The 21,703-nt window shown below is 48.3% G+C and overlaps 1 protein-coding gene and 1 long non-coding RNA gene across 5 annotated transcripts in view; both read right to left on the bottom strand.

Annotated features, from left to right (window-relative positions):
• Nucleotides 1-2,603: 2,603 nt before the first annotated feature.
• Nucleotides 2,604-14,535, bottom strand: LOC139828289 (uncharacterized). Of its 3 annotated transcripts, XR_011739739.1 has the most exons (4): nt 14,308-14,535; nt 7,373-7,476; nt 3,583-6,091; nt 2,604-2,876 (listed from the first exon to the last, which is right to left on the bottom strand). It is a non-coding gene; the product is annotated as an uncharacterized lncRNA (long non-coding RNA). The 3 variants fall into 3 exon arrangements; XR_011739738.1 differs by having other exon boundaries at nt 2,604-6,091; XR_011739740.1 differs by lacking the exon at nt 14,308-14,535 and adding an exon at nt 11,031-11,121 and having other exon boundaries at nt 2,604-6,091.
• A 2,919-nt stretch (nt 14,536-17,454) lies between these two features.
• TEDC1 (tubulin epsilon and delta complex 1) overlaps nt 17,455-21,703 on the bottom strand; it is a 66,905-nt gene continuing 62,656 nt past the window's right edge. For both annotated transcript variants that reach the window (XM_065842808.2, XM_071810273.1), the window contains exon 8: nt 17,455-17,814. In XM_065842808.2, coding sequence (XP_065698880.2) covers nt 17,455-17,814 — 360 coding nt within the window. The remainder of the gene's footprint in view (nt 17,815-21,703) is intronic.

Here is a 21,703-nt window from a genome sequence, read left to right as displayed (position 1 = left end):
CAGGTTCAGCTGAGCACCAAAAAGTAGATCTGCCACCCAGCTAAGGGGTAGTTTTTAGAGCTGAGGATATCGCCTCCTAATTGCAACAGGGTCACCTCTTAGGTTGTCTGTTCTGCCTTTGGACCAAAACGACTCAATCACATTTTACTTTTGATTTAAGTATTTCCATTGTGACCCCAAGGAGAGAAGCCAGGAGTTAGAGTGGCGTTTCTTTTCCTGAGCCCTGCCAGTGCCACAGTGATGAAGGTGTAATTATCTCGAGCTGGACACCAGTCTAAATATGAGCCCAGTTTCACTGCTTTTCATTTCCTTCTTTTTATTGACCTCCCCCACCCCCCCCTTTTTTTTTTTGACTTCTAAATTTATGGGCAGCTCAAAGGGAGCACTGCTGGTGTAATGAAAAAGTATAGCAGTTCGAGCTGTAACTTCCTGGCTGTTTTCTTGAGCCCTCATTACATTTGTTTTCATCTGAGCACAATTTCTCTACAACAGTTGCAAACAATACTGTATTAGCCTTAATTTTGACCTTGCTGCAATTTCTACCAGAAAATTGTTTCAGTTTGGAAATAGCCAGATTTACTCTTCAGGCCAATGAAAATAAGTCTACAAGGCTGAAAAGAGGATGTCAAAAGTAGGCACTAAAGATCACTTTAAATGATAACAGTTGTACTTGAAGCAAAAAAACACACAATGCTTTAATCTAGCAATTTCATCCTTGGACAGCAAACTGCTTTACAGCAGAGTTCACTGGCAGCAGCCCTGTTTTCAAAGGTGAGCAGAAATATGGCTTTTGCTTGCTTTGCTATGTTCCTCTACCTTAAACCAGTTTGTTAATCTGAGACTCGCTGGCTCTCCTGTTCCTCCAGGATATCTGAACCCGCCTGGCTGAGCAAAGATATCCGCAGCAACTGCCCCATGGGACCCACAGAGTCCAGCGCCAAGGCCAAGAAGAGGTCTGCTCTTGCCTGATTAGCTGAATCCAATCCTGTTTTTTTCTTTGTCTTCCCATTGAATATAGAGAGTTGGCTTTAATCTGGGGGAGTATAATGTGGTTGCTTGGCTTTTGTGCCATGTTGTCTTGTCCTCATGCTGTGGAGATGGCTGCAACTGAGATCTCACTACAAAAGCATGTCCTGTATCCCCTGGTCCCACGTTGTGTGCCCAAATTTGGGGGGCCTGGGCTGAGCCAAAACTTAGCCTGGGACCTGGCAAATCCAGGTGACAGCACAAATGCATCCTGAATGTCCTCAGTCTCATCAGAGCTGCTCTATATGCATGAAGATCCTGCAAGAGCAAGTACCAGGACTGGCACGAACACCTGAGACTGCTTTAACCCCTAGGCTGGGCATCCCTCAGCTGCTGTGATGTCTGAAAGCAAAACACCCTGAAATAGGGGGTGAAATGGCAAGCTCCTCACTAGGACTTGGCTTTGCAGGGGCATGGAGCACTGTGGGGCCTTGCTGTAGTTCTCTGTGCAACACCACAGGGTGTTTTGTCTCTGTAGGTTACTGTGATTTATTAAATAAACATCGGTGTTTCACATTAGTAGTTCTGGAGACATAATTTCTTGTCTTTGCGTCCCTGATGATGAGGACTAATTGGGATAAAGCACTTGCTGTGCAAGCTGAGTTCATGGAGCCGCTGCTGGGTGTTCTCCATTGCCCCAGGAGTGGCTGTTTTTCACCCCAAAAATGCAGCCTGCAAAATGCAGGTGCCTTTGGAGGTCTGATGTCTGAGGGAACACAGGCAGGGCACAGCCCTGTGATGCTGCCCACCAGCTCTTACCTCTGCCTGTAGGTGCAGGGTCCCATGGAGGACAACGAGAACCCTCCTCATCCCATGCCTTCCCTTGGCAGCTGCATAGGGTCTGTGGTGCCTATAAAGCACTGACAGCAAGTGCCTGTCTGGCTGCTGCCTGACCCGTGCCTGTTGTGCACTTCCTCCCCATTTCAGAGCTGAATCGTGTGCTCATTTTAATCCAGTTTTTTACCTGTCTTACACCCATTCTGAAAAGTAAAAAAAAAAAAAAAAAAAAAAAATAGAATCTGGGCAAGCCCTGAGGTGCACCAGAAATGCTTGATAAATAGCTGCAAAGGGTCTTTGTTTAGTTCTGTCAGCTGGGCAAGAGGTTGCACCTCTGGCTGGGTTCATGTTGGGCTTTGCCTTTGCACCTCCTTACTGCCGTGTAAATGCTGGCACCACAGAGTTTTGCTGCCAAGTAAAGTTCAGCAAAGAAATCTTTCCTGCAGGAAGTTTAATTGCAGCCATTAAACCTTTAATCAAACCATGGTTTGTGTCTCCAAATTGTGATGCCGTCCCTGAAATACAGGCGTGCATCCATGTACCTGCTCACTACTTGTTTAGCATTGTGTTCACGGCTATTTTTTTTAGTGAAGCACAAGCAGATAGTTAAACAGTTCTTTGGCCGTATATTTTTTTTGTAATACATAAATAAATAAATAAAAATTAAGATACAAAAGCAAGCTTACCAGTCCTTGAAAAACAACCCTCCAGCTCACAGTTCCACTGGCTGTGAGAGTTGTTTACAGCTGGCTGCCTCTGCCTGGGCTTCTGCTGTCACGGTCCCCCATCATGCTGAGAACTAGTGTTGCTCACCTGGTGAGGCTGGGGAAGATAGGATGGTGACCCTCATGGGCTCATTTGCCAACAGAGGCTGCTGGTACAACTGAGCTGCAAGTCCCTTCCTCCAGCTCTTCATCAGCAAGAAAAAGCCTGGGAGATTCCCTGCAGAGGCCTCTGGAGCTGTGTGACAAGCACAAAGCCTCCCCATGGGGATGGATGGGTGGGTGGATGGATGGACAGACGGATTGCCACCAGCTTCCCAGCTCACCTTATGTCTGGGGTTCAGGACTCACCTGTAAAGCAGAAAGAGCTTTTATTTTTTTATTTTTTTTTTGCCCAGCCAAGTTGAAATGAGCTGTCTGGTGAGAAAAACAGATCCTTAAAAGTTATAAACAAACATGAACAAAGTGGGATAACCCCCAAAAGGCTGCTTTAAATAGAGACTTCATTTCATCTGGATGTCTTATTCCAGTAAAGTCTTATCTGCAAGTTTCAAGTCTGCCTGGGAAATCTTGCTGCCTCACCAGGGAAAAGGGTATTTTAAAAGGATTAAATCTGACAGTCTTATACCAAAAGTGGATTTTTAAGACATAAGCAAAGATTCAAAAGGAAAAGGTTAGTGGGCTGTTGAAAATGCAACTGCGTTTAGGCTAATAAAGCTTAATTTCTAGTTAGATAGTAAAAGATTGGATGTGAAGAGCCACACTGACTGCTGGGCTCAGGTATTGATGAACGCAGGAAGATGCTGCAGCAGTGACGGGGAGGGACGGGAGCAAGGACTCCCCTTTTCAGCACAAACCCCCACCAACCATGTGTCCCCACTGGGCCACTAACACCCAAACATTGCTGAGGTCCTGGGTGAGCAGAAGGGACAATGGTGAACAAGAAGTTCGTAAAAGCCAGTGTTAAGAAAGGGCTGGCTGGTGTACTTACTTACACCCCAGAGTCGAGAAATGTTTTGACCTGAATTTAAAGTATATTAGAAACCAAAGAACCCACTTTTCCTTCTAGATGGGAGGTCTCACTCTTTCTCCCATCCCACAGGAAAATTCTTGCATCAGTTAAGGCTCAGATCACCCTGCAGCCATAGAATAACAAACCAATGAAACACATTGGCTCCTTGGCCATTAAGGCTTGCTCCAATTAGCTTCAGCTTTGAAACAGAGCAAGTAAGATATAAATTCTCTTTCACAAAGCTCCCACCTATATTTCTCCCCAAATACTGAAATGACATTTCCACCTGCTGAAAATAGGACCTTGGAAAAGACTCTCTGGATAGTTCATTTGCCTTGAAAAAGAATTGACAGCCCAATTAATCTTGCAGCCTGTGACTTTTAAACCAGGGCTGTCAGTTTAGGCTCTCTGGGATGCAAGCAAGGGGGACTGGATAGAAACCACAAGCTGCTGCTGTCCCAGAGCAGAGACTGTCCCAGAGCCTCTTCACGGTGCCTTTGCACTCCGTGCTGCCCACCAGCCCTGGGGCTGCCCCAGGCTCAGCCCTGGCTCCGTGTCGCTTTGTGCAGCTGCCGTGGACACACCTGATGGGATGGGGACAAGTGTCCCTGACCCAAACCAGCTCTGAATGTGCCTGACACAGTGCGGGCACCCAGCTGGGTGTGAGCTGAGCCCAGCTGTGCCCTGCTCTGCAAAGGCACCAGTGCTGTTGGCCAAAGCTGCTGTCCCACACAGTGCCCACAGCCCATATTTGGCACAGAAAAGGCCCCCCAAAAAAGCACTTTGCTTCCCATTTTCTTTTCTAGCTAACAATCTCGCTAGTTGTCTCCCTCCTGTGCTACTGATGCTATCCAGAAATTCACCTCTTGTTTTCACCATGGAGAAGCCTGTGGCCAGGCCACTAGTGCACAGCCAGCTCCTCACCCCATCCTCCGTCAGCTGCAAACACCAACAGCCCTTGCAAAATAACTCTGTGTGCTTGTGAAAGAGCAGCCACCGCTGCGCAGCTCAGCCCCACTGAACAAGCCCACCAGGCTCTCCAAGGCAGGTCTCCATCACGTATCCACCTCCCAGCATGGATTTAGGGGTGCAGCTCGCATAGCCATGCCTGGCACCACACCAGCCGTACTTTAGGGAGCTGTGGGCAGAGGGAAGCGGCGATGGCTTTGCAGGCAGCCGGACCTGTCTGTGACCTTACCACGTACAAACCACTCCTGCACATCCCACACAAGTGATCAGATCAGCCTTTCAGGCCATTTTAGAGCATTAATTACCTTGTTCATGATTATCATCATGGTTATTATTATAATCTTCTCTCGGGGTATAGAAACACCTCGGACTATCAGGGACTGCTGTGGCAACAGCTTAAATCCTCTCTGACTCCCGCACTTAATCTTTGCCATGCAAAAGGCCCCGGTTGGCTATCAGTTTCCTTGGCCCCCACCTCTGAAGTGCCAGAAGAAACAGCAGCATTCTCATGCTGTTTTGTTCTTGCTGCTATCTCCTCATCCGCAGACTGAATACATCACACTATCTTTTCCTAGCCTTGATCCTGAGGCCAGATTAATGGGATTAACTTCCAGCTCTCTTTAGAACCTTTCTCCCAAGAGCTGACTTGAATAACATGCCGTGACATCCCTGAGCATCCCGTGCTGCACCCCAGTGGGTACCAGTGACCCCTGTACCGTTTTCTGGAAATGTTTCCAGCCCAGAGGATGCCCCAGGAGGACAGGATGGTCCAAAGCCCAGATATCACCCCCTCAATGCTGCAAACGCTGCCAAGGCAGAATTGCTGTGACCCGAGCCACGTGAAGTGCCATCAAGAGCCTGGCAATGGCTGGGAGCTGCCTGCTGCTCCCCCTCCACACCCACAGCTTGTTTCTAAATTCACAAGGAAACGGAGCAGCTCATTCCAACACAGACCAAAAATTCCCACGCCGCAAACGAGTTAGACCTCGGTGCTGCCCCTAATGCACAGGAAAATTGCTTTTTGACTCTGTGCTAACAAAAAGCAGCCGTGCATCACTTACCGATATCGAGTCCGTTTATAAAAACATGTTTTTGCTCCGCTCTAATTGCTTCAAATGAAGCAATTGCATTACGTTCCCTCCCTTCATTGTACCTCACCGACAGATGCTTTCCACCAGCTCACTAAGTTTGCCCTCAACATGAATCACATCTCGGTGCTCAGGTGGTGGAAAAGTGGCTGTCCTGCCCGCCTTACCTTGCTGGGATGCAAACAGGCTCAAACAGGTTTCCCAAACCCCTAATGCAGGCTGGCACCAAGGGAGCAGGAACTGACCAGGCTGGGCAGAGGGCCTCTTCCAGCTTCACCAAGGGTGTTGATTTAGGAACGGGGGAGACCAGGTAGACCTTCTCTGTGAAGCAGGGGTGCAGCCATGCTCCTTCGCTTGCTCTCGGCTCCTAACCAGGGCTTTTGGTGCTGTTTCTGCAGCCTGAGCCTCAGCCTGGCTCTGCTCCTGGGGCACCCGGGGGTTACCTGGAGTCTTGTGAGCTCTGGACAGCAAGGTGTCACTTCTGTGCTAACCTAGCACTTAGGGAGAAAAGCAGAATAAATAGTCTTACAGAGCTGGCACACTTAAATATGACACAAGCTAGGGCATAACTTGCCTGACCTTGTATTGCACATCAGTTCTAATGGCATTTGTCATTAATAAGCAGCTTGTCACTTCCCTCTGCTCTCAGGCTGCCACTGCAGAGCATGGGGAGTCCCTCCTGCAGGCATGAACCCCTGGGAGAGCCTCCCCTTTCGTAGGCAATGTCACGGCTCTGGGTTTATTCCCTCTCCTGCCATAATTTCCCCATGTAACGTTTAGCAGCCAGCAAGGGACATGGGTCGCCACTGCTGGTGCAATGGCTCAGAAACCAGCAGGCTCTGGCCTGTGCTGGTGGCTCCTGTGCTCTCCATGTGCACACACACACTCACATGTGCACACACACACACACACACACACACACACGTGTGCATAGACCCACACACGTGTGCACAGACACACGCCTCCTGCCTGCCTCGGGAATCTGCCCATTGCCATGGAAACAGCAGTGACATCAGGCACTGCTACCGTTACTCCAATGACTAAATTGTGTTGCAAAGGGTGAGCCAAATGACTGAAACAACGGCCAGGCCCCAGTGGTGTGCAGCTGACACCCCAGGGAGATGCCAAATGTCCTTCACCTGTAGGAATGCTGGCAGGGCTGGAGGAGGACAGCTGCAGACCCTTGCCTGGGCTCAAGATGTGGGGCACAGAGGGGCTGTTTGGGCTCCAACCCATTTTTACTCTGAATCCTAATTTTCTGAGGCTCCTTGAGAGCTGTTTTGTACCTGTTTAAACTGCCTGCTCTTGTTGGCACCCAGCTGGAGCAAGGCTGGTGGCACCACTGCCACACGGTGTGCAGGAGATGTTGCACAGCCAGGACAGGAGCCCAGACACCCAGAGAGGGTGACCATGGAGCAGTGGCATCTGTCTCTGCAAAAACAGAGCCAGGCTTCTTTATTTCCCCCCCAACTTCGTTAAATTTAGTAATTTCCCAAAAAACTTTAAGGGCAGCCCAGGCACCTTTCATCCTGCTGGTGCAGCAGGGGGGAACATTGTACCCAGAGCCATGCTACTGCACAGTGAGTGTCCCATGCTGGTTATCCCCTCTGTACATAATTTTGGAGATTTCATCAGGCCTTAGAACACGGAAAAACTCAGGAAAGAAGCCACTTTGCTACAACAGCTAATGTAAAAGGCAGCCAGGGGGTTAGCTATTAATCTATTTTCCTTTCAAATGATAAATACCATATAAAGGGCCCCAATCAGAGGCAACTCACAGGATGGGATGATGAAACCCTTGCTCTCAGCAGAAAGCAGCCATGCGCAGGACTGACCACTTGCAGACTCCTTTTCTCAGTAATCTCCTGGATCGTGTAGCCATCTGAAAAAAAACAGGCCAGCTCTGTTTGTTTATTCATTTATATATTTTAAATCCCTTCCTTAAGATAACATGATAGCTTATTGCATCAGTAATTTATAACTCCTGGCTCCCTACAGCATCCTAGTTGTTTACAGCCCTGTATTATTTGCTGCCTGACACTGAAATAAGAAACATTATTAAAATATTGTTAAGGAATTACTTGGGCACCCTGGATGCAGCTTGCAATGCTCCGGTGTTCACATCCCTGTAATGTATTTAAACCTTCATTACCAAACCTCCAGGTAGGGCAGAAGCGGCCCCTTCTCCCCGAGCCCCCATCCCGTCCCGTCCCATCCCATCCCGTCCATCCTCCTCCAGGCACTCAAGGATGGCGGGAGCAGGCACTGACTGTGCTTAATCATGTTAATTAGTGAAAGACACTGATTTGACCCTTGTGCCGCTCCAGGAAGCATTAATTACAGCAGAAGGCAGCACTAATGCAGAGGCATTTCTCTCTGTGCCTGAGACACTGGTGACATCCAGCCACTGGGGAGGACAGGAGAGGCTCCAGCATTTAGGAACTATCGTGGTATGTTCTCACAGTGTTCCACAAATACCTTTAGCACAACAGCTCTACTCATAAATCCCCAAGCAACACAGAATGTTAGTCCCTCTCAGAATAAAGTCCTTTAAGCAAAGGACAGACAGGTCATTTTTTTTTAACTAACAAAAAAAATTAATTATTTCTCTTTTTTTTTTTTTTTCTCTTCTCCTTTTTGGTTTTCTTTTCTAGACAAAAGTCCACTTTCCCTCGCTGGACTGGCTTCTCCATAGCCTGCAGCCTGGCTGAACTGCTCGCCTTGGAGGAGAGTGTCAGGAGCCTGAATCAGCTCCTCCCTGTTAACAGGCTAATTTCGGCAGCCGTCACCCACAGCGTCCATTAACGCACACGAGAGAGTGCCTGGAGGTGAGAGCTTCACTCATCAAATGTGCCATTAAAATCTTAATCCATTCCATTAACCCGTTTCATTTGACACTTAGTGAGGCTCAGAGATGCTCTGTGTATACGGGAACGGCCGCATGCGGCCTGTCCTGTGGGAAAATAATCCTTTTCATTAGACTCATAATTTCCTTTTACTCCTTTATTAGTTTATTTCTAAAGCCAAAGGGCGCTGAGGACACGCAGCAGAGATGCTGTGGATTTTCCCTTCATGCGTGTGTCACCATGCAGGGTAAGACCAGGAGGGATGCACAGACAGCAGCGACAGCAAAATACAAAACAAAAAAACAAGCCCTAGAAAATTTGCCCAATCCATTATTTTATTACATATTACTGGACCATATTTTGGAGACATGAACTAGAAGACCCTCCAGTGAATATTTTGGAGACTGATTAAGTATTTCAGCCTCATCTGAAATAATTTCTAATTTATTTCTTCCTTTGGTAGCCATGTGAGATGATCTCAAAGGTCAGCAGAGAGGTGCGATGCGGAATAAAATACAGATCCTTCAGGAGGATGATAAACCAGCGAACTAAACTTGCACCAATGCGCTAGGCAGACAGGCTGACACCACCTCATCTTCAGCACAGATTCTATGTCACCTGTTCACAACAAATGAACATGACGATGTGTGACTCTGCCTGGGAACAGTACATGACCGTGGGGATTTTGTGCATGGCAAAATGTCTTAAGTTATCATATAAGCATTCCTGAATACGTGGACTTCCTGCACAGAAACATGCTTGAAACTGCATTAAACCTTCATAGTATTAAAGAAATACTTCATGAAATAGCACTTTTTGTGAATATAATATTCATCTCAAGGACTAGGTCACAGCAGTTCTTCAGGAATAGCCAGGGAAAATACCTACATGTCACTGAAATGCTCCCACTGAGCAAAGACAAAATGTTTCAAACATAGGTTGAAGAAGCTCCTACCTGCAAGCAACCTTCTCCCTGGGTGTCTGAGGGTTATTTGGGAGCAGCCCCATGTGCCACCAAGCCTTCCAGGTCCTGTGCTGGCACTGAAACCCCCCTGAGCTCACCCAGAGGGTCATGACGGCTGCTCCCTGGCAGCAGAGGGGCTGCGGCTGGGCTGGGAACAGCTCGGTCCTCACTGGGTCAGGTTGGTAGGACATGAAGCAGGTGGCTGAAGCCCCAAAGCACCCTGTGCCATCTTCCCCTGGACACGCGGCCCCACCGGCAGAGCCCCCAGGCCTGCCCAGCTTCACCTTGCTTGAGAACGTATCATAGCCCTCAGTCCAGGACAGCATGCACACCTTGGTTTCCATCCCCAAGCAACATGTGAAAGGAGAGGAGACGCAGCCTGGTGACACCTTCCCTCTTTTTTCTCACTGGGGTTGCTCTTTGAGACAGGGAAGCGAGGAGAGACAGCCAGACGTGGCAACTGAGGGGAAGAGCGGCAGACTAAGCATTTCTTACACCAGGCCTCTTCGGGGGACTTGGGCACTTTTGATAATTTATTAGCATACAGAGTCCCTGCAGCCAAAACAGCAAAATCCCTCTTTCTTCCTCTGTTCTAACCCATTTCTTTTGAGACAAACAATTCCTAAGCAATGGATGCAAGAAAATATTTTAAAATGCATCTTTGCCCTTAGAAATTCAATCCCATCTGCTCCCTCAGTATCACCCAGGGCATTCGCCTCCCCCTGAGCAGCCAGCTGAGGAAAGAGGCTCCAACCTGCACCTGCCAGGACACCCGGGCTGCTGCTTCAGAGCTCCTGGGGGGTCCCCAGGCAGGTGGCTCCACCACAGGCTCCATGGGGTCCCTGCCAGAAAAACTGAGTTCAAAGCACATTGCTGTGCTTGGGAAAGTTGTGCTGAGAGCCAGAAGCAATGTGCAGCACTGCTGGCTGGTTTGCAGCCGGGTGGTGGGGAGCTGCCACGGGGCTCCAGACCCGCCGGTGCTGCACCCCAGGGCCAAGCGCAGCTCTGGCCAGGGCTCCCGTTCGAGAGCAGCACAGCGGAGGCAGCAATGCTGAGCTGTAGCTGCAGCGGGAGGGAATAGCCACACCAGCTTCTCGGCACAGACTCATCGCACCCCACATTAACTACTCACTGCACGGCTGTGCTGAGCATCACCAGGGCAGCACCAGGAAACTTCGGCCCCGGGTTTCTCTTTAAGTGTATGAGAGATTTTTATTTTTTTCTTTTAATGCACCATCATCTCCAAACAAAATTAAACACAGGCAAGCTAAAAACCCCCACTGAGCAGTGAGGCCACAAATCACTCCCTTTCCTGCCCTGCAGAAGCTGGAGCGTGGCTGTGGGCAGAGGTGCACTCTTGCAGCAAGCACACTCTCCAGCCTCCCGGCTCTGCCATGTTCTCCCTGGGCAGTTTCAGAGCCCTGTGAGCCCACCCCATTCCCATTGCAGCTCCCAGGGGAGCAGCAAAGCTGTGACCCCGCGGCTGGGCTGGCCACCGCGGCACATCCCTGTGGGACATTCACAGCTCAGGGTGATGCCATCCCTCCCCCATGCGGTCCTGCCCACCCCATCTTGCAGCGCCCTCCTTCCCCAAGGCACTTACAGCCCAAATCACATCTGTCTGACCTTCTGCGGTAAAGCTGGTCAGTGCCTGTCCCACGTCGTGAGCCACTGTCCCCTGACATGCTCACGGCCACACAGACCCCGAGCACATCAATTAAAAGCTCTTCTTGCCTTAGTGCTATGAATTACAGCGTGATCTAAAGGCCTATTAAAGGCTGCTTTCTAGAACAAATGCTGTTCCCACAGCTAATCAGCAGAATATTCCCTTCATTGAGAAACAGAATTAATAACGTTGTTTGGCAGATGCAACGATGCCAAGTAAATAACTTGCAATTGAGCTTTATTGTTATGATGCCTTTTGTTACTGGTCTTGGCCTCGAGAGGGTGGCAATGAAAAAGGGAGAATACAAATGGAAACCTGTTAGAGCCTGAAATAAATGCATGCCCTGAAACTGTAGGGAGCCAAGGATTAATAGGGGATGTCACCAGGCAGAGCACAGCCTGGTCACACTGCCCTGTCCCCTGTGGTGGCACGGGGTGGGGAACACAGCCTTGGCCAGGACATCACCCCGCATCCTGGGCAGCAAACAGCCCTGCAGGCAGCCTGGACCCTCAGCTGTGGGCTTTACGGTGTATTTTCATTTTTAAAGGGGATTTATAAAGAGAAGACGCTACATCAGTGCCATGAACGCTGGCATTAATCAAGGGCGATAGCATGGTCTCCTTGTGGGCGGTTAGCGTTATAAAATACATATTAGCATTTTTAATATTAGTCAGTATAAGTAAGAAAAATCCCTTTAAAAAAAGCTAATTAGAAAGCTCATTTACTTAAAAGATCAGAATGAATTAATACTACACCTCAGGGCTGGGAAGCATTAACACAAAGCGAATTTCCCCAGGCTTGCAGCTCGTCCACACCTTGTGTGTCCCCACCCAGGACCTTCTCCTCCCAGCTCAGACCAGGGGCTAATCATGTTCCAGGACCCACAGACACAGGACAAACTGCACTTCAGAGCTCACCGTCAGCCTCCCCTGCTACAGTCCATGGCCAACCAGGAGCCTTCATGTAAAAACATACCTTGAAAAACCCTGCCTGTCCCCTTTCCACAGCCTGACCCCTCATGCCCTGCATCCTGCTGCCAGGTTGGGACCTGGCCGTTGGCACAGCCATCAGCAGACAGCCCACGGAAGCTGCAAACCCCTCATGAAAAACAAAAAGCAAGCGTGATTAAGCAAATCAATTCACTCGCCCTCCAAATGCTGGGGAAGATTTTGCCAGCTGAGCAGTCAGAATAGCAGCAAATACCAGTTTTTAACCTTGGATCTGCATTTGTAACGTAAAGGGCATTTGGTGGCTCCTGCAAGACGAGCCCAAGGGCAGGCAGGGTCCTGCTGTACCAGCTCGCTCCCTGCACGCTGTTGCCTCCCAGGGCTCCGGTCGTGCTTCACTGAGCCCTTCGATCCTTCCAGAGGTTTCACAGCTCCGCTCCCTCCGGAGCGGCCGTGGGCTGCTGCAAGGCAAAGGAGGCGTCTTGCAAAACAACCAGGCTGCGTTAATAAGGTCAGATGGGAGGAGAGTGTTAGTGGGGGCTGAGAGCCTGCTTTGACAGCTACCGGAGTGAATTCCTCGTTTGCTTGTCTTTGAGGCAGTCAGCCAGGCTGGAAAGCTAACACTCAAACATTTCTCAGCTGTACTTAGTGTTAAATTAAAGCATAAGCCTCCAAGAGAGCCCGGCTCCCTCCCAGCCCAGCTGCGCCCCCGAAACAATATGGCTGCTGGGGCCATGCATCTCCCCCATCCCTGCTGCCCGGTCCAGCCCTGGGAGCCACGGGGGCTGAGGAGAGGTCAGCCCTCTGCCTCCCACTTTAATAGGGTGAAACAAACGGGAGCCAAGAGGCAAGGAAAGGTCAGACTCAGGGTAACCTGGCTTACAGCCTTGCAAAGGTCTTGCACTCCCTTTATTCATGTCCAGTGTCTAGATGGACCTGCACGGAGAGTATTTCTTAGTGAGCAAAGGGCTTTCCAGCCCTGCAGAAGAAAGCAAACCAGAAGGACAGGATGCAGTCCCTAAGATTCATGCTAGGAAATAAGAGAGCAAAGGGTGAGGGTGAACAACGCGAGGATCTCACTGCAAGTGGCCGAGGAGCAGAGGAGGAGCTGATCATGGGGGACGTGCTAACCCAGCGAGCGAGCACCATGCTGCCCACGCTGACACCAGCTGCTGCCAGCTCACCTCCCGCAGGAGCTGCTGGGGGAATCCCGCAGGAAACCCACCACCCTCTGCGCTGGAAATCACTACTCCCAGCAGCTCTTATTTTTAAACAGAGGTTGCAGCCCGTATTTACCAGCAGGCGCGATGTTGTCAGGAGCGGTGGCTGCAGATGCCTCGTTTGCCTTTTGCAAAGTAAACCTCCTGTTTTGACTGCAAGCTGATCAATGCTCAGTTATTTGGGGAGGCAGATTTTTAGCTACACAGTGTGAGCTAGTGTTATCAGCCAAGTAAGTATTTATGGCCAATTCCATTTTCTTGGCAAGGTATTTGGAATACAAGCACCAGTTACATCAGAGAAATGGGTTAAACTGTGCTCTTCTATGAACACATCCATGCTGGCCTATCAGAAACCACACACGCAGAACTCCTATGAAAGCTTCTCTTAAGGCTACACTTGGAATCAATCCATTGACAGAGTGTGGTTTAAATGCTGCAGCAGTAACTCAGCCTGTCTTCAGTGGAGTGCCACCAGAGCATGAAGCAAAGGCCATGGGGATTCCTACAGGCAAGCTTTGCTGTCAGCCACCACCAGGTGGACATCTGGGACAGATCTTGCCTGCCTGACCCTTGTCAGGTGTACCCCACCACCATGTGCAGCATCTCTGGAGGGTGCTGAGTTAACCCCCCCTTTTCCAGCATGAGCCACCAACTCTAATATGCTCCTGTCTTCCTGAGATCACCTGAAAATGCTGGATCCAAACCCAAACAAAACTAACTCCCTTCAGGATGCACCAACAGGGAGAACTTCTGGTGTAGTTTCTTAAAAAAACAAACAGATGTTCGGGCAGCATCACCACCAGCCTTCCCCCACCACTTGAGTTAAACAACCAGTTGCACACAACTCCCTCCCTCTCTCCCAGCTTCTCCAGCCCATCCATACCCACCCTTCTCTGTTCAACTCCATCAACACTTTTAGAGCAGATTCCTGCTTTCACAAGGAAATGTACAACAATCATGGTGATATGGCAAAGGACAAACTGTTTAACAGCCTGTATCTTTGCTTCGCAGCCTGAAGTGAGTTATTTACAACACTCTGCAATTTCTGTGAAGTAATACTTAACATTTACCAAGCGTGCTTGAGCCCATGGATGCAATGTGCCGCCTGAGTCATCTCCTGCCTGTCACAGCAGCTGCCAGACACTAACCATTCATTTGGTTGCTGGTTGCCACACGTCTCCCAGTGCAGACATTCCTCTCCTGCGGCACCTCCAACTGCTGACGCGCAGCCAAGCCTGGGTGACTGAGGTCATTGCAGCCTTTAAAACCAGTGGGCTGTGATGGTGGGTGAGAGAAATTGACCTGAACAAGGAAAGGAAAACACTTCAAATGCCATGGCAATGGTATGAGGTGACAGACACTGATTTGTTCCCAGGTTATATCCCATTAAGTGTGACTGTGGTCACCCCCCGGTTCACTTTCCAGCCCTCATTGCAGCTGGTGTTAATCCAGGGCTGATTTTCTTAAGCTTTTCAGTGGTGTTTATCACACAGCATCTCACGGCAGTACTCGAGAGACAGATGATGCCTCGCCAAGCTCACGAGGACCAGAAAGCAGTTGTATTTCAGATGCATCGCTGTGCCTCAAAAGCAATCAAAAGCTGTGACCGGTCACCAAGGCATGACCACAGCTCAGTCCCTTTGTGCCCAGCTCCCAAGGAGGTGCTGTGCTATTTTAAAAGCTTTCTTCACAGGAAAACCACCCTTCAAAACCTGGTGTATGAGAGTACCAAGCCCTCAAAGTACCTCCTGCTTTGTGCTCTCCACACTGGTGCTGATGGGCAAAGGAAAGAGGAGGCTGCAGGTATTGGTTTTAGAACCAGTGCCAGCTCAAAACACCCTGCTGACCTTCAACAGGGACCGCAGAATATCTGCTCCAGTTTAAACTGCTAATTGGTACCTGAAACAAAAGGCAGTAGGGAATTGGTGCCAGACAATTAAAGCCGTACTTGCCTGTGCTCCTTGCACAAGGGGTCTGAAGCGCAGAAGGCCCCTGCGGCACCACAGGGAACAGCGATCTGCTTGGGGGCCGCTTTCGGCTGCAGCCCCTTTCCAGGGACACGCTGCAACAAGCAGCTCCAGCCCACTGGCTCTCCCGACAGCTTCCCGTACAGCCCCCTCGGCACCATGGTTTGTGCAATGAACACAGCTGCCTGCCGTTCACTGACAGCACTTCTATACATCACACACACACGTATATACAGACATACTGAGCACCGTCATCTTATGTTCCACCAGAGAGAAAAATAATTCCTCAGGGCCAAGCAGGGGAAAGGTGCTGCCGGTTTGGTCTCTGCTGGAATGGGATGCTTGGAGGAACACTGAAGCATGTGGTACTACATACTGCACAGTGACAAATATCTGAATCCAGGAAATAAGTCACCCCATGAGTGACTGCTGTCAATTTAAGTGGACAGCAGCATAATACATCATGGTATACAGCATTAAGCCAGCCCTTATAATCCACAGCAAGGCATGAGCTAGACCCGCACTTGAATCTGAGCGCTCTCACCATGCTCAAGTATATTTGTCCACCCTGCTGAAAATCCCAGGAGAACAAAGGATCTTTTGATGGCAAAGTTCTACACCTAAATGCAGTGCAGTATAAAACTGCCTTGTATAAAAGCTGAAGGAGGATATAAAATGCTCAGAGAGACAGGCTGGTGCTGCCACTCTTGTTAGCTCTAGGATATACTGTTTCTTTCCCATTCATGATTAATTTTCTGTGGTACTTGTGTCTGAATAAATCCTCTTGGGTGTTGAATTTCAGCAACAGAGCCAACACCCTCCCCAAGTTGTACCAGCTTGAAGCAGCACAGTACTTGGCACCCTGCACCTACCTTGGACAAGCCACCAGGTCCACGCAGAGGAAAGGCTGCCCGAAACTTGGTCCATGTTAAACTGAGTTTCTATACCTCTGGCCTATGAGCAACATTGCGTTCAACTGGCTGAAACCAGGGCAATCAGCCCTCCCCGTGGGGCTCTGCACCGATGTCTTCATTGCCATTCTCTTCCACAAAAACTGCAGGAGAACCAACATGAGTGGTGCAGATGTGCAGGGGCTGGAAGCATCTGAAGTTTTCTTGGTGCAGCAGAAACCAGGAGACCTGAGCCTCATCCACCCACTCCCACCTGCACAGGGTGTCCCTGCAGAGCAGCGATGGCACTGATGCCCAGACAGAGGTCCCGAAATGTTCCCCACGTTTGGTGCCCAGTGAGCCAAGAGCAGCTGGTAATCAGCAACACCACCGAGCTGGGGTAGCAGGCAGAAATCCAGACAGAGGAAAACCCATTGCTCATTGTAATTCACAAACGAAAAGCAAACTGTTTTTTTTCCAATTTATTTATTCCTGAACGTGTACAACTAGAATATCAAAATATTTCTTGGTGAAAGTAAAACAGAAAAGGGTAGGAAATGAATGCCAAGTGAAAAATATTTGCATGTTCCCGGTGAAGAAGTCTCCAGAGACAGAGCTTGGAGACTCCTCCAGATTGGAGGTAAAGGTCATATTTCTATTTTACAGAAATGTCCTATAGCAGATCCATAAGTTATCTCATTGTGACTCATAACTCGACAGAATGGGTTTCTAGTTTGTTCTCTTTGAGAACCCAATTACTTCAAGTGCATCACACCGGTAAATGAAATCAGTGTGCTGCTTTATTTATTATTAGGCATTTGTTTTTCCTTATAGTGACTGCATTATAGCTGCCACAAATATGCAAACCAGCTGAATTAAAACAGTACACTTTCTTGAACATTTCCAGTCTCTCTAAGCCTCGGTACTTTGCATGTTCTCCAATACCTGGATTTTTCTGACTAATGAACTCTTCCACTTCCTGGCAAATATTGAATGCAATTAGTACTTCAACGTGCAGCCTCAATGTATGCCATGCCTAGCAGCTGAGCACTGTAAAAGAGCCCAGTGCTTGGCAGAACAACTAGAAATCCAGAAGATAAAAGGGAGACATATGCACACTGCCACAAAGGCCTGCTGCGGAATTTAATTGGCAAGGTTAGCAGTAAAGGGGCTGCAGAGAGAACCACTAAGGTTATGGCCCCAGTGCAAGTCGCAAAGCAGTAACAAGTTATGATTCCCAGGCTTAAAAATTAGACATTACATTTGGTTCCTCACCTTGCAGTCCCCCACACCGAGCTGCACAGTGTCTTCCAATCAAGTCAGTCTACCCTTTTGCTTTTCTCAGTCCAGCTTTATCCCTTCAAGGGCTGACGCAAATCACTCCATCCAGCCCTTCTGCAATTTGATCCAGCCTCTGCCTGCACTCCTCCCGCAGCTGCTTCAGCTCTCTCCCCAGGCTGGCCTCTCTCATCCGCAGCTCTCTGATCACCTCAGCAGCGCTGGCAGCAGAAACAGACTCCTGGGACACAGACCTACCCCAGCCACTTTTGCTGACGGGATGTTCGCTTCTCAACACCAGCCTGCATGAACCGTGCGCTCTATTTTTTCTTGGAGCACAAAGGTATGTAAGATCTTGCAGTTTGAGTTCAACACTTTCCTGTATCTTTCTAGCAGTGGCAGGGAATCCCTCCTTCTGTAGTTGTTCTTCTCTTGTTTTCACCTATAGAGAGAACACAAAAGGGGAAAAAAACATCATGATTGGACTAGGATGTACCAAACAAGAGAGCCGACTGTGAGCATCGGCTAAGTGCGTGGCAGTGAAAACTGAATTAAGCTAACACGTGCTTTCTGTCAGGTAGCAGCCTCAGTGACCACGAAGCTGCCTGTATTGGTTTGTTTGCAGATTCACAGTCTGCCAGCCCCTCCCCTGCTGACAGAGAAGCGGGCTCTGCACACTCCCCTCTCATGAGGAGCGGCTGCCTTGACTTCAGAGTAAAACAAAGTCTGTGTCACTCAGCAGAGTGACCTTCATCACCCTTGTGCTTTAAGCCACCACGTTGTCATAACAGATTAATTTCCTCACGAGTAACAGGATTATTTCAGTTTGCAAATGCTTTCTGTGCTTGGCAATGCTAAAAAGTAGAGATGCCAACTGTAAGCTAGAAATTCCTTAATTCTCAGTTCTCATTATGGGGTAACAAATAGAAAAAGGAAAATAATGGAGCAAAAATGAAGAAGCAGAGGCTAAGACCGCTTCCACTGAGGACAGGCCCAATAAAACAAAAGCTTTTCTTGTGACAGAACCACCGACTGGATGATAAAAGCAATTGTATATACTGGGATTTCTCCAAAGCATTTGATTTAATGTTCTCTAACCATTTAATCTGAAGAACTTGCAAGATGGTAACTGCCATGGCAATTTTACTAGTGGATTAAACATGAATTCAGTGACTCATCTCAAAATGTGGCTGCCAGTGGGGACACCTCCATAGGAATAGGTGCCCTGCTAAGGCCTTCGGGGAAATGGGTTTTGATCCAATGGCATTTTCTGTTTCTGCTACGGCAACAAGCTGCCAAATCAGCTCAGCCAAAAAGCAGCAAAGCTTCAGAAAAGCGCTGCTGCCTCTGCAACCTGTACAAATCCCAGAGCTCTCCTTGAACTCGTGCACAGTTCTGGAGTTCACACTTCAAAAAAACACAGGGAAACAGGGAGTGGGATTCAAAGACAGGTCACCCAATGACTCGCAGCCTGGAAAACAAACCTTATAGTATGAAACTTCGAGAGCTCAAACAATTTCATTCATGGAGACAGATATGTAATTCATTTTAGATCCTAAAAGAACGTGAAAAAGGAAGTGGTGAGAGACCAGACTTCGCTGACAAAGCCGTAAGAAGATCAAATGGATGAAAATTTGAGTTAGATATTCAGCTTCAGAGTAAGACATCGTTTCCTACTGTGAGGATAATGAACCATGAAATGCTTCATTGCAGCTCCAGGGATGAATCCTTTGGCCAAAGCTCAGCTCAGGTCAAGCTCAGTGCTAATGATACCCCCTTCCGGCCTTGAAACCACTCAGCAGGCCCTCCCTTCCCTGGCCACGGGTGAAGCTGAACAACTCCTTGGGGCTTTAAATCTGCGGATCTACATTAAGATACTGGTATCTCACACATTAGGGCTTTGACAAGCTCCCTGTAAAGTCAAGGATATTTCAGCATCTCTCTGAAGCACTAGAGATCAGTCAGAGCTCAAAGCAGCACCAGCTGTGAGGACAAGAGTCCCACCGTAGCAAAGCTCCCCCCGCCTTTGCCACTGCCAAGCTACAAATGCTCAGGGTCAAACCAGCTGCCAGATCTGCAGGCAAATGATTTTTTCCATAGATCTGTAGGGAGGTTTCCCTACTGAAACAAATTTGGATGCTTATGACATACAGGGGATCAGACTTCATTACCTTACAGTGCCAAACACTGCAGGCATGGGGGATCACAGTTACACTTCCCCACTGACACCAACTTCACCAGGGCTTCACTCACTCATCCCAAGGCTTTCATCAGAATATCTTCATGAGTTGTCAGCCAAGTAATTAATCCTCTCCCTAGTCTTCTGATGTGTTATTCTCCCACTCTCCTACTCAAAAGTGTGTAAAAAAAATCAAATCAGAAAAGAAGTAAATTTCTCCGAATTCTTTGTAACATCTTAAAGGCTTTATCGATGCAGAAGCATCTGTTAAAGGTGACCTGTGTTGATTAAGGGATTTGAACAGAGAGCTGAAGCCAAGAAGTCTATCATTGCCCTTGTCCAAGAATCAAGGGTTCATTTTTTATCATAATCCCCAAGAACACCTCTTGCTGTTGGCTAAAATAATATCTAAGGTCTAATTCTCTAACACCACTTTAGAAGAAACACAACTGAAAAAATAAATTCAATGTCATCTAGTCTCCTCACTGCCAATGAATAAATGGAAAATGATGTTCGTGTAAAGTGGATTTAACACTGGAATCCAGGATGGGAAAAATTTCCTGTTACTTACAAAGAACAAAATCACTCAGCAAACAGAGCCCACAAAACGCTATTTATTTTTTGCATTAAACTCAGGCAGAATACTAGAAATGCTATATAAAAGGGCTCCTAATGAAACATAGGTTTTTGTACATCCACCAGCCAAAACTGGAGAATTTTATTATCCAGTATGCGAGGCACACGGTGGATGAGCACGTTACCCTCAGCACTAAGTGCACTGAGTTCTAACTCACAGCAGCAGGAACAGGAATTACTGTACAGGAGCAGGTGTAAGGACGAGGACAACAGCCTTACAGTGAGGCAGTCAGGGGAGCAGAAGTATAACAAATGCTGACATCCCGGTATCAGAAGGGCATTGCACACATTACACTCTGTAAAGAGGACCAATATTTCCTGGGACAGCATTAGATAAATTTACCAAGGGAAATTTTCAAGATAATGAACATGAAATAAGAGAACAAGTTTAGGAAAGCACTATTTATTTTGTATCAGCTCAATCTGGAGTTGGAAAGCTACCTCCACTTCTATTTTGCACTGTTCTTCCTTGTAATGTATATGTTTATGTCCACAGATACTCTCGTTGCGGTTTGTAGGTTTCAACAGCTAAAAATCTCTGAGGGTTCCCTTCAAGTAATATTATTTACTCTTCACATCCTGAACGCTTGTGAAAATACTCAATATCTCCTCCTGTATGGTTAATTGATGCTCTTTAACAGCTTGCTGTCTCCCATTAGTCAGCACACAATGATTATTCTACACTGCAAAACAATCTCAGCAGACCACTTTGTATTAAACAAACATATTGTAAAAGATTAGGAGCCTCAGCATTTTGTGCCTGCCTGTCTCCTTCCCACAGCTCTGCCTTTCAGTCTCAATCTACCAGCTGGAATTTGAATTCCCAGTTAGGTGCGCAGCGCTGGCTGACAACTGCTGCACACCCGCTCCGAGTAAATACAACATGATAGTAATCGTTTCCATTTCTGCAGAACCAACCTCATCCCAAGGGGACCTGGCGCATTTTGAGGAAAGCATCTTCAAACCGACAGAGATCCCGCTCTGGGGTGAGCATGGGCCCCGTAGCTGTTCACAACAGCGCAGTCACTCAGAGCCACCGTGCTTCCAAAAGCTATTAAAAACTAAAAGCTAAGGGACAACTATAATAATTGTCATGTTCTAAGGAGAAGCCAAGGAGCTAGGGTAGTTGGAGACAGCAGTATTGCATCTCAGGCCACAGACTGAAAAGGGACTGAAGTGACAGACATTAAGTCAGCACAGGAATTAAGTCAGGCAGGACATCCATCAAGCATAAAAAGGAATTCCCATCTCCACAGAGACAGTGCCATGAGTGATGCTGCATTTCCAAAAACCTTCAGGCTGAGGCCCGATTGAGGAGAATGGCCAAGATAAATCAGAGAAGTGTGTGCCCAGTGCAGAGCTGAAAAGGGGCCTGAGGTGAGGCACGTCCCAAAACCAGGCTGAGCAGGTACCTGGGCTCCATCCCCACCATGGGGGATTAACTTGGGCACTGGAGAGACCTCAAGCCTGCAAACACACGTGATTAATTCCGTGGCGCTTCCTCACCCCTACCTTC

Source organism: Patagioenas fasciata, chromosome 6, assembly GCF_037038585.1.
Source record: "Patagioenas fasciata isolate bPatFas1 chromosome 6, bPatFas1.hap1, whole genome shotgun sequence".
NCBI classification, from domain to species: domain Eukaryota; kingdom Metazoa; phylum Chordata; class Aves; order Columbiformes; family Columbidae; genus Patagioenas; species Patagioenas fasciata.
The sequence above is the reverse complement of the archived record's forward strand: the minus strand, read 5'-3'. Positions and strand labels throughout refer to the sequence as shown.